The 12,216-nt window shown below is 40.7% G+C and overlaps 1 protein-coding gene across 6 annotated transcripts in view; it reads right to left on the bottom strand.

The window, feature by feature from the left end:
* The window catches only part of PRPSAP2 (phosphoribosyl pyrophosphate synthetase associated protein 2), a 67,497-nt gene that overhangs the window by 28,277 nt on the left and 27,004 nt on the right, over positions 1-12,216 (bottom strand). For all 6 annotated transcript variants that reach the window (XM_053910672.1, XM_053910673.1, XM_053910674.1 and 3 more), the window contains one exon: positions 7,775-7,830. In XM_053910672.1, coding sequence (XP_053766647.1) covers positions 7,775-7,830 — 56 coding nt within the window. The remainder of the gene's footprint in view (positions 1-7,774; positions 7,831-12,216) is intronic.

Below are 12,216 nucleotides of genomic sequence, written 5' to 3'. Positions count from 1 at the left end.
TGAAAGAAAACCCAAATCTGGCAAAGAAAATAGACTTACAAGTCCAGAAAGCTCAGAGAGTCCCAAAGAAGTTGGACCCAAAGAAGGTTACACCGAGACACATAATTAAAATGCTAAAGGTTAAAAATAAAGAGAAAATTTTAAAAGCCACAAGAGAAAAGGAGACAGTTACCTAGAAAGGAGTTCCCATAAGACTATCAGCTGTTCTCAAAAGAAACTTTATAGGCTAGAAGGGACTGGCAAGAAGTATTCAAAGTGATGAAAGGCAAGGACCTACAACCTAGATTACTCTACCCAGTAAAGCTATCATTAAGAATGGAAAGCAAACAAAGTGCTTCCCAGACAAGGTAAAGCTACAGGAGTTCATCATCACCAAGCCCTTATTATATGAAATGTTAAAGGGACTTATTTAAGAAAAAGAAGATGATCAAAATTAGGAACATTAAAATGGCAATAAATTCACAACTATCAACTGGATCTAAAAAAACAAAGCTAACAAGCAGATCAGAAACAGAATCACAGGTATGGAGATTATTTGGATGACTGCCAGATTGGAGGGGGAAGGGGGAGAATAGGCAGAAAAGTGCAGGGATTAAGAAGCACAAATTGATAGGTACAAAATAGACAGGGATATTAAGAATAGTATAGGAAATGCAGAAGCCAAAGAACTTATATGCACAACCTATGGACATGAACAATGGTGTGGGGATTGCTGGAGGAAATGGGGGATACTGGGTGGAGGGGGGAAAAGGGGGAAAATTGGGACAACTGTAATAGCATAAGCAATAAAATATTGTTTCAAAAAATGTTATGTCTCTAAGCCAGATAGTGCTATTTCAAACTCTTACTCTGGATGAATGTGCAAATCAGGACATTAGAGTAAAAGAAAATCACTACTCCATAGCTATGGGAAACAGAGAGCCATGAAGTCAACTTCACCATGTCAGAGGCAACTGACCACAGAACTCTCACAACACTTTTAATGCGGAGAACAAGCCCCAAGCTGTAATTATTTTATTTTATAACCTCATCTGTATAAAAATTAGCCTTCTATAGCAACTATCTCCATCTTACAATACTTCTTTAATGCAGTGTAAGTTACACGGACAAAATTACAGAAGGTGGGGGAAAAAAAAGATTGGATCCTTCACTCCAATCTACCTAATGATCTACAGGCCAAACAGCCTAGGGGGCAGTCAGCAAGCTCCAGAGGACAGGAGAAATGACTCTACCGCTCACCACCTTAGAAAACTGTTGTCGAGGTGGGGGAACCAAGATGGCAGCGTAGGTAGACACACTGCGCCTCCTCGCACAACCAGAACTGACAGAGAATCGAACAGCAAGGGGGACCGACACCAAGGAAATAGAAAATAAACATTCATCCAGACTGGTAGGAGGGGCGGAGACGGGCACCGGGGTGGAGAGGACTCGCATGGCTGTGGCAGGACTGAGACTGGCGGAGTGTGGGACAAATGGCGCAGGCAGTCCGAGCACTAGCAGACCCTGCGGCCCCACATTTGCACAGATAAACCCAGAGGGCCTGACTCAGAGTGGCGGAGAGTGGGACAGGCAGAGTGACGGGTAGCACCCTGCGGAACCACATTCGCCCACAGATAAACCTGACGAACGGCGGGCAGCGAAGCAGACCCAGACCGTGCAACCCAGGGCTCCAGCTCGGGGAAATAAAGCCTCAAACCTCTGATTGAAAGCGCCCCTGGGGGTTGGGGCGGCAGCAGGAGAGACTCCCAGCCTCACAGAAGAGGTTGTTGGAGAGACCCACAGGGGCCTAGAGTGTGCACAGGCCCACTTACTCGGGAACCAGCACCAGAGTGGCCCAGTTTGATTGTGGGTATCGGAGTGAAAGATTGAAATCCGGAGGAGAGTGAGGCGGGCGCCATTGCTCCCACTCGGCCCCTCCCCCACGTACAGCGTTACAGCGCAGCAACCAGCATTATCCCGCCCCGGTGAACACCTAAGGCTCCGCCCCTTAAAGTAACAGACGCGCCAAGACAAACAAACAAAAAAAAAAGGCCCAAATGACAGAACACTTCAAAGCTCCAGAAAAAATACAACTAAGCGACGAAGAGATAGCCAGCCTATCAGATGCACAGTTCAAAGCACTGGTTATCAATATGCTCACAGACTTGGTTGAATCTGTTCGAAAAACAGATGAAAAAATGAAGCCTATGCTAAGAGAAACAAAGGAAAATGTACAGGGAACCAATAGTGATGAGAAGGAAACTGGGACTCAAATCAATGGTATGGACCAGAAGGAAGAAACAAACATCCAACCAGAAAAGAAGGAAGAAACAAGAACTTGGAAAAATGAGGAGAGGCTTAGGAACCTCCAGGACACCTTGAAACGTTCCAACATCCGAATTACAGGGGTGCCAGAAGGAGAAGAGGAAGAACAAAAAATTGAAAACTTATTTGAACAAATAATGGAGAACTTCCCCGATCTGGCAAAGGAAATAGACTTCCGGGAAGTCCAGGAAGCTCAGAGAGTCCCAAAGAAGCTGGACCCAAGGAGGAACACAACAAGGCACATCATAATTACATTACCCAAGATTAAACGCAAGGACCTACATCCAAGATTACTGTATCCAGCAAAGCTATCATTTAGAATGGAAGGGAAGATAAAGTGCTTCTCAGATAAGGTCAAGTTAAAGAAGCTCATCATCACCAAGCCCTTGTTATATGAAATGTTAAAGGGAGTTACCTAAGAAAAAGAAGATCAAAAATAGGAACAGTAAAAATGACAGCAAACTCACAGTTATTAACGGCCACACATAAAACAAAAATGAGAGCAAACTAGGCAAACAACTAGAACATGAGGGTTGTCATTAAGGGAGTGGGAGGGGGAGGGGGGGGAAAGGTACAGAGAATAAGTAGCATAGATGATAGGTGGAAAATAGACAGGGGGAGGGTAAAAAGAGTGTAGGAAATTTAGAAGCCAAAGAACTTATAAGTATGACCCATGGACATGAACTATGGGGGGGGAATGTGGGAGGAAGGGGGGTGGGCAGGGTGGAGTGGAGTGGGGGGGGAATGGGACAACTGTAATAGCATAATCAATAAATATATTTAAATTAAAAAAAATTTTTTAAAAAAAAAAAGAAAACTGTTGTCGAAATTTTGTCTACCAAACTTGGCACAGCACCGGGCATGCAGTGGAACTAACTCATATATGTATTAAGTGAAGACCAGGTTAAATGGACAAATCAACTTCAATCATATTTGGCCAAGACCCAAATCCCATAAGCACTGGCATGGAAAACATTCTAAGAAGTAATTAGTTGTGTCACTACCGTCCAGTGAAGAGCAGGTAGCTGAATCACCTTGGATAAGTTTCTTCGTCTCCCTAGGTGTGCTTCCTCATCTTTGTGAGAGAGAAATGCTGACCTCCTAGGTACAGAAGGTCAAATGAGATAGTATCGATGTCTCAGTTCCACCTACTACAAGAGAACACCACAGACTGGGTGGCTTAAACAACAGAAATTTATTTCTCAGTTCTGCAGGCCAAAAGTCCAAGACCAAACCATCAGAAAACCTGGTTTGCAGGTGGCCATCTTCTTATCCTCAGAAGGTAGACAGCAGAGAGCCAGAGCAGCAAGCTCTCTCTGTTCTTATGAGTACACCAGTCCCATCCCCAACGGCTCCACCTTCATGACCTAATGACCTCCCAAAGGCCTCACCTCCTAACACTATCACAGTGGGTAAGATTAGAATTTCAACATATGAACTTTGGGTGGGGGTACAAACATTTGATCCACAATAGTAACACTGGACACACAACACAAACTCCCTGAGGGCATCTTCCAAGGCCTGCATGTGGCTTAGCACAGAAGTTTCTCAATAAACGTATGATTAGATAAATGACAAACACCACTGTCATACTAATGCCAAATAAGCTCAACAAAAGGCTACTACAATGAAAAAACTCTACCATTCATCCATCCACCTCATCACACATGATGTTAAATGTAAAAGGAGAATTACAGAAATTACCAAAAGCCTACCAAGATGGGCAAGTCAAAAGAAAATTCATCATGGTATTTAGTGGGGAAAACAAAAATTATCAAAATATACTGCTGCCACCTTTGCTTCTACTGAGATGGAGTACTCCTCCCACAAAGTACAACTAAAACCCCGGATACTATACAAGGGGGGACCCCCCAAAATGTAATATATTAATAAAAATTGTGTATTTATTCTTACATGTTTAAATTTCAGTCACCTTCAAAGTACTCTGCATTTGATGCAATACACCTATTGAGACTTTTTTTCCACTGCTCAAAACAGTTTTTGAACTCGTCGATTTGGATGCCCTTTGATGCTTCTGTCATTTTTTGTTTCACCTCTTCCACATCAGCAAAAACATTTCCCTTTGAGAAATTTTTTCATCCAGGGAAGCAAAAACGAGATCATATAATAGGGAAGGTGGGGCACAGGGGTCATGCCATTTTGGTCAAAAACTGCTGAACACTCAGTGTGGTGTTGGGGAGGTGCACTCACAAATCATCCATCATGAAATGGGCAAACACACTGAATATTCAGTCTTAAAATTAAAAACAATTCACTGAAGCCAAATGCAGCCTCTCACAACAACGCCAGCTGCTACACTGATATAGATGGGTTCCTAGAACACTCACCTAGTGGAGGAAGCCTATATTACAAGGGGCCCTCCCGTTTTTCAGGGGTCCTTCTCACATATATGAAACACACAGAAGAAAACACTAATGGTGGAAAGGAGAAAGCAGACTGGCTAGGGGTCCCAGGACTGGAGAAATGACTCAGAGGTGCACCCTCTGGGCTTTCTTTAGGAATTATCCCAGACTTGCAGGCTGGAGAAACAGGCAACCCAGACATGCCAGTGGGCAAAGCCCCAAAGAGCCTACTCTCTCTGTCCAAAGGACCAAGAAAGGAACAGCCTTGCACATGAGAAAACTTGACAACTCTAACAGTCTTACTCCAGACAAACATCATGGAAAAAACTGCAACTGCATCCCACCGCTACATGAGTAAAGACCAAGTAGAGGATCTACACTTCCTCCCCTGCCAAGCTATGATGCACCCCAAAACCCCCAATGCATAACTTAAGAGAAAACCAAATAGGGATCTAGGACTTCATCCCTACTCAGCAATGATGAGCCCTACCTGCCAGGGTCAGTGGAGCGTGAAACCTGGACTTCCACCCCTCGGCAGTGAAGAGGTGCCTTCCCCCCACCCCCATGGGTGGTGTCCAAGGAGGCCCAGTGGAGTCACAGCTTTCACCAACCAGTGGCAGCAAGGCCACTCCCCTCTTGGTGTTCATGGAGGACATGTAAAAAGTCTATACTCCCACTGCCACCCACTTCTGATTGTTTTGATCTAACTGTTACTACCAAGCTACGGTAATGAAAACAAGGTGGTACTGGCATACAGACAATGGAATAGAACCAAGGGTCCAGAAATAAATGTAAACATCTATGGCCAATTGATTTTTAACATGGTGCCAAAGCCACTCAAAGGGGAAAGAATAGTCTTTTCAACAAGTGGTGCTGGATGACTAAACTGAATAATCACATGGAAAAGAAAGAAGCTGAACCCCTACCTCACTCCGTATAAAAAATTAACTCAAAACAGCTCTACAATCTAAATATAAGAGCTAAAACTTAAACTATTAAGAGAAAACATAGGGGCAATGCACCTTAGATATGATGCCAAAGCACAAGCAACAACCAACAAGCTATATTGGACTTCATAAAAACTAAGAATTTTGTACGTCAAAGGACAGTATGAAGAAAGGGAAAAGACAACAGCCTACCGAATGGGGTAAAATATTTGCAAAGCATGTATCTGATAAGGGTCTAGTACCCAGAATATATAAATAAGTCCTACAACTCAACAACAAAAAGACAACTCCATCAGAAAATGAGCAAAGGACTTGAGTAGACATTTCTCCAAAGACATACTAGTAGCCACAAGCACATGAAAAAATGTTCAACATCATTAGTCATTAGGGAAATCCAAATCAAAACCACGATGAGATACTACTTCACACCTGTTAGGATGGCTACATTCGAAAACCAGAAAACAATGTTAATAACGATGTAGAAAAATTAGAACCCTTGTAGATTGCTGGTCAGAGCATAAAATGGAAAACAGCTGCTCTGGAAAACAGTTTGGTGGTGCCTCAAAAATGTAAACATAGAATTTCAATCCTAGGTATACATCGACAAGAAATAACAACATTTGTCAATGTCAAAACTTATAAACAAATGTTCATAGCAGCATTATTCAAAATAACCAAAAGGTGGAAACAACCCAAATGTCCATCAATTGATGAACAGATAAAGTATAGTATATCCATACAGTGTAATTATCATTCAGCTATAAAAAGAAATGGAATGCTAACACAAGCTACAACATAGATGGCCCTTGAAAACATTATGCTAAATGAAAGAAACCTGACACAAAAGGCCATGTATGGTATGATTCCATTTATATGAAATATCCAGAATAAGCAAGTCCAGAAAGAGAAAGCAGACTACTAGTTGCCAGGCACTGAGGGGAGAAGGGAACGGAGAATGATTATGTAGGGAGCACAGGGTGTTCTGGAGTGAGGTGGTGGTTGCACAACATTGTGAATGCACTAAATACCAGTGAACCGTATACATTAAAATGGTTAACTGTATGTTGTGATTTTTACCTTAATTTTTTAAAAGCCTGTACATCAGAGAAAAATAAATTACTAAATTAAAATTAATTCAGCCTTTCTGTTTGAAAAAGTTGTTTGAAATGTTTATCTTCCAAAATGAGTCAGTTTACTGTGACTTAATCAAATGGGCAGCGGGAGACTGATGGAGCTTCTTGAAAGCAGCACATGTGGGCACAGCCCTGGCTGCATTAGGAGGACAGCTCTAAGAATAGGGCACCTTCATGGCTATCATTAAGGCCAACCTAATTGATGTACCAAATGCCATTCTTAAGTTATCAGGGAGAACTGCTTATCTGTCACCCTTCCACACCACGCTTGCTGTGTCAAGCCTGCCCCGCCCTGTGTCAATACTACCAATCCATGGGTCTGGGCTGGAGATGCCCCTTTCTCTTCCACTGCACAGGGCTCAGCAATGACCCAGTGAGCAAACGTATCCAATTGTGGAAAATAATCTTACAGCTTTTTTAGGAAAAAGACTTCTTTCTTCCTACATTCGATTTTGTTCTTTCCCTCTGCACTGGAGTGGCCTCTCCGGAAACACTAGTATACAAAACCCTCTCAGCCCAAACACAGCAGGTAATAGAGTGACAACTCAACAGTTACTCCTGGTTACAGGTGACTCTCTCAGCACTGCCCCATTTGAATGCCTCAGGGTGTTTTAGTTTTGTAAAATGTCACCTTTTAACACATACCAATATGTGGTCACTGGGCTGGATACAATCCTGTTAATAAATTACTGAGTTCAAGGCAGTACACAACTACAAAGTGTATTTGCTAGTGTTATAAATGCCAGACTTAAAGATTGACAACCAGCAGCAGCCAATCTGGGAGTGAGGGAAGCGTTCAGTCAGAAACGCCCAGACCTAGATGGCTTTAGTCAAGAAACATGACTGGTGGTTACAGATTGGGGTTGTAACAAAAGAAGAAAATCAATCACCACTTAACAAATGGAGTCAGTAAACAATCTTTTAAACTATCAGTCCACAAAATAAAAATAAGGGACACCAGTGGGCACCACTGAGGTTGAACCCTGGATGCAGACCCAGGAGCACTCAGTTGTGAGCACCCACCTACCTCTTTGCTGAGGCCGGAGACTTAGCCACGATGACTGCATTCCTGTAATCCGGGATCTATGACAGACGAGAGGTCAGGAGTTACTGCCATGACTCCACAAAGCCATTCACACCAACACCCAAAGATCAGTAAATAGAACAGTGCAACTGACTCAAAACTGTCACCTGGTTGTTTGATGAAAGTTTTTCAAAAAGAAAAAAGTTCAGAGTAAATTTCTCCTTTGGAAAACGAAGAAATGCCTACCTAGAAAAAAATATTATCAAGGTATGAGCCTCACAGACCTCTTTCAGGAAAACACCTGGGCTAATTGGTGATTAGCTCATTTCTACATGCCAACAGATATTGGTAATGCGGTATGAAAACATTTTTATGTCATCAGGAAGTTGTCATTTCACAGTGTAAGGATGATATCCATGCAATCTGAACCCAAGGTAATTGTCAAATTCCAAATTAATACATCCACTATTTACTGTATCTCGGTCTTATAATGAAGAAACCAATTTGTTCAAAGTCAATCAGTCCAGTGCTGTTTTATAAAGATATTAAGAGCCCTTAAGAAAATAACTAAAGTATCAGTCTGCTCTGGAGTCAATGAAGTTGAACACTTGGCGTGATCTATGCTAGTGATAATTCTAATTGAAGATACATCCATAGTCAACCGAGAGTTTAGAAGACAGAATTATTTTTAAGCTGAGTATGTTTCCGACTTCATCTTGGTAATACTTTCAATACTTCATGTTCTTAACATTTAATCACATCATTAAATTACATAATTTCATTCAAATATATCTCCAACTGCTTTTTTCTCACGATTACAAGCACTTAAAATAATAGCTAGCACCATGGACAATGCCTAGCATATGGTAAGCACTAAACTGTAAATACTTAGTAAACCAACAAAAAACTGATTAACCACATAGATCAGAGGTTCTTATACGAAGGCCTAACTTATCCTACACTGTCAGTGGGTAAGGTAGCAAAAAATATTTACATTTAGACAATTTCCTTATTTTCACTAGAAATCTTTCTAAACTGTTTTTCAATGTATTTTCCTGCCTTATCAAATGTCATCAAACAGCAACAAACCTGGCTAAGAGAAGAAATAACTGAGGAAACAGTTAAGAAAGGACTCTTTAATAAAAATAGGTCTATGTTCTCCTCAGAAGTTAAAGCAGAAGTTCCTTCTTTCTCTTTTCTGCGTAGTATCCCGCTGTGTAAATGTACCAGAGGGTTTTTTTTTTTTTTTTTTATTCTCTCATTTACTGATGGGTACTTAGAAACAAACAAATGAGCAAAAAAGAACCAGAAACATGGAAATAAAGAACAAACTGACAGGGACCAGAGGGGCAGGGGAGGGGGATAATGGGGGGGGGGGAGAAGCGGAACATGCACAAAGGACCCTTGGACAAGGACAATGGGGAGGGAGGAGAGTGTGTTTGGAAGCAGGGGTTGGATGGGGCAGGGTAGAGCAACAGGGGGGAAAGTGGGGACAACTGTAACTCAACAACAATAAAAAAAAGTTAAAGCAGAAAAACATGTGTAAACAAAGAACAAGTTTCTATGAAAAAGAACTAAACAAGAAATCCAGGAAGTGGAAGTGATTATGGTGCAAGTAAGAAACTCAACAGCTGGCTGGCTGCAGACACAGCTGAAGAACCAACCTGGGAAAGGAAGCCAAGGAATTTTCCCACAACGAGGGATATGAGGCCACAAAACTTAAAAAAAAAAAAAAAGTTAAACAGTATAGACTACATCCAAAAGTTGCATGTAACAGTTCCCAAAGGGGAAAAAAATAGAAGGATAAAATACCAAATTACAGGGAAAAGAATTCCCTGTAATGAAAGGGACCCACTGAGTATCTAGAGAGATGAATGGAAAAAAGGCCCACCCCAGACACATCCTGCTGAAATTCCAAAACCACAGCAAGAATACAAAACCCTATTTTAGATGGGGAAAATTCTGTACCCCCCCCAAAAAAGCCCTCATGATAATCACACTAGAAATCAGGGGAGTAAAAAATTCAAAAATGTAGTGCTGTTTTATTTCTAAATTAGCAAAATCAAGGCACGGGCAACAGGCACCATCATAAGCACTGTTACTAGGAGTGTAAATTAATACAGCCCCTTTAGATAACTGCAATTTTTACAGTATCTATTAAATATTAGGTTTTCAGAAAACTGAAAATTTTGCACTATCTATTTAAAAATGTTTAAATACACATATTTTTCAATCAAGCAATTCCCACCAAAACACTCATATAAGTACTCAAAAATGTTAATACAAGAAATTCCAAAGCAGCATGACTTAAAATAATTTTGAAAATAAAATATTTCAATTTAAAGAGTAAAAAATTAAAACAAGTTCATCAAGAGGGAAATGGTGGGAAAAATGGGTTCATTTAAACTTATGCTTTAAACATCTCAACATGTAGCTATTTAAATTAATTAAGCCCAAATAAAATGAAAGATTCACTTCTCCCCTCACACTAAGCACATTTCAAGGGCTCAACAGTCACTAGCCAGGTGGTTGGTGGCCACCACACTGAACAGCAGATAAGGCATTTCCAATGCCACAGAAGGTTCTACTGGATATCACTGTTCTGAACTAAGGAACACATACTACGTAGATATTATAAAGAAAGAGGTACACCTGCATATCTTAGCATGGAAAGGCCTCCCGATGCCAGTGTGGGAAAGAACAACTTGGAGAACAATGTAAACAGTATGTCAATGTTTTTTTTAAAGGACCCATAAATCAGTATCTACAACTATATGTATATAGCAGCGATTTTCAACTGATGTGCCACAAGAATTTGTAAAACATGCAATACCTGACTTAAGTCAGGGGCATGGACCTCTTTTCCCTTGGATCGTCAAATAAGAAAATGACAACAGCCACACAACAGCAGCCATCCCATGTGAATGAATCAAAATCATTCCTATTTTTTTGTCAGATCAGCAAAAAAATATTACATTTCCTGGTGTGCCAGAGAACTTTAGTAATTAGTTTATGTGTGCCACGAGATGAAAAAGGTTGAAAATCACTGGTATATAGACAAGAAGGGAGATACAAAGAGAAAGCTAAGAGGATACAGAACACAAAGCACGCTGGTACCAAGGTCTACCTCTGCAGAGAGGCCCAGGACCAGGGTGGTGGTGCAAGGAATCTGGGCCTTTATCACTACTGTCAGAATTACAACATACATACATGCATTTCCATACACCGCCAATGTAAATAGAAATTTTCACTTTAGAAAAAGATAACTCATTATCAAGTAGAGAGGGAAAACACACCACCTGCCAAGGAAGTCTGACTTCCAAACTCCCAATGCTCTCTGAACCTTTAAGACAAAACATCATCGGGCCACTTGTAGAACCAACAAAGAACCTAACTGCCCTATACTCCACACTCCATTGCAAATCCTCTCCCCGTCCCTGGTTTTCCACATCCTGCTGTATCTCATTTCTGTGATAATGAGAGTGGCTTGATAGAAAGACAGCAAGAATACTTGGGGGTTGCAGGGTGGAGTGCAATTCAATCAGAAACAGGGTAACTCTAGAAGTTCCTATTTTAAAAGTCAGTAAGATAGGATAGGATTTTGACATGCACAGTAAAAATATATTTGTAGCCCTTTTCTTCACAATTTCCTTAAAAAGTCCTGGTACACACAGACCAGTGAAGTTCTGATACATGCTATAATGTTGGTAAACCTCAAAAACATTACGTTAAGTAAAAGATGCCAAACACAAAAGGTCACATACTGTATGATTCCATTTATATGAGCTATCCAGAACAGGCAAATCCCCAGAGACAGAAAGCACATTAGTGGTTGTCAGGGGCTGCAAGAAGGGAAGAATGGGGAGTGAGTACTTAATGAGTATGGGGTGTTTTAGACTAATAAGTTTTAGAACTAGATAGAGGTGGCAGTAGCACAACACTGTGACTGTACTAAGTGCATAATAGTTTGTGTTAAAATGGTGAATTTTTATGTTATGTGAATTTCACCTCAATGAAAAAAATGTTTAGTATGTGTGCCTACCAAGACTCCCTACAGAAAACTAAAGACAAGATAGAAACAGAGAGATATATGTAAAACAAACCCTAACACATGGCAAGAACTGAGATTTAAAAAAGAATGCCTAAAGCTCACAAAGAAACAAACAAAACCACTGAAGACAAAAGCAGTTTTTCAAAGAAAAATACATTTAAGGATAAAACCACTGAAGACAAAAGCAGTTTTTCAAAGAAAAATACATTTAAGGATATTCAGCTTCTAAAGTCATCAGAAATATACCCAGCAAACTGACAAGAGACCATATCATAGCCATTCAACTATCAAAACCTTCTAATTCTGCTAATACAAGTATTGCAGCAAAAATGGATCCACAGGATATCTAATTCATTGTTGGTGGGAATGTAAGTTGGCATAACTGCTTTGGAAA

This window comes from Desmodus rotundus, chromosome 9 (assembly GCF_022682495.2).
Source record: "Desmodus rotundus isolate HL8 chromosome 9, HLdesRot8A.1, whole genome shotgun sequence".
Classification (NCBI taxonomy): Eukaryota; Metazoa; Chordata; class Mammalia; order Chiroptera; family Phyllostomidae; genus Desmodus; species Desmodus rotundus.
The sequence above is the reverse complement of the archived record's forward strand: the minus strand, read 5'-3'. Positions and strand labels throughout refer to the sequence as shown.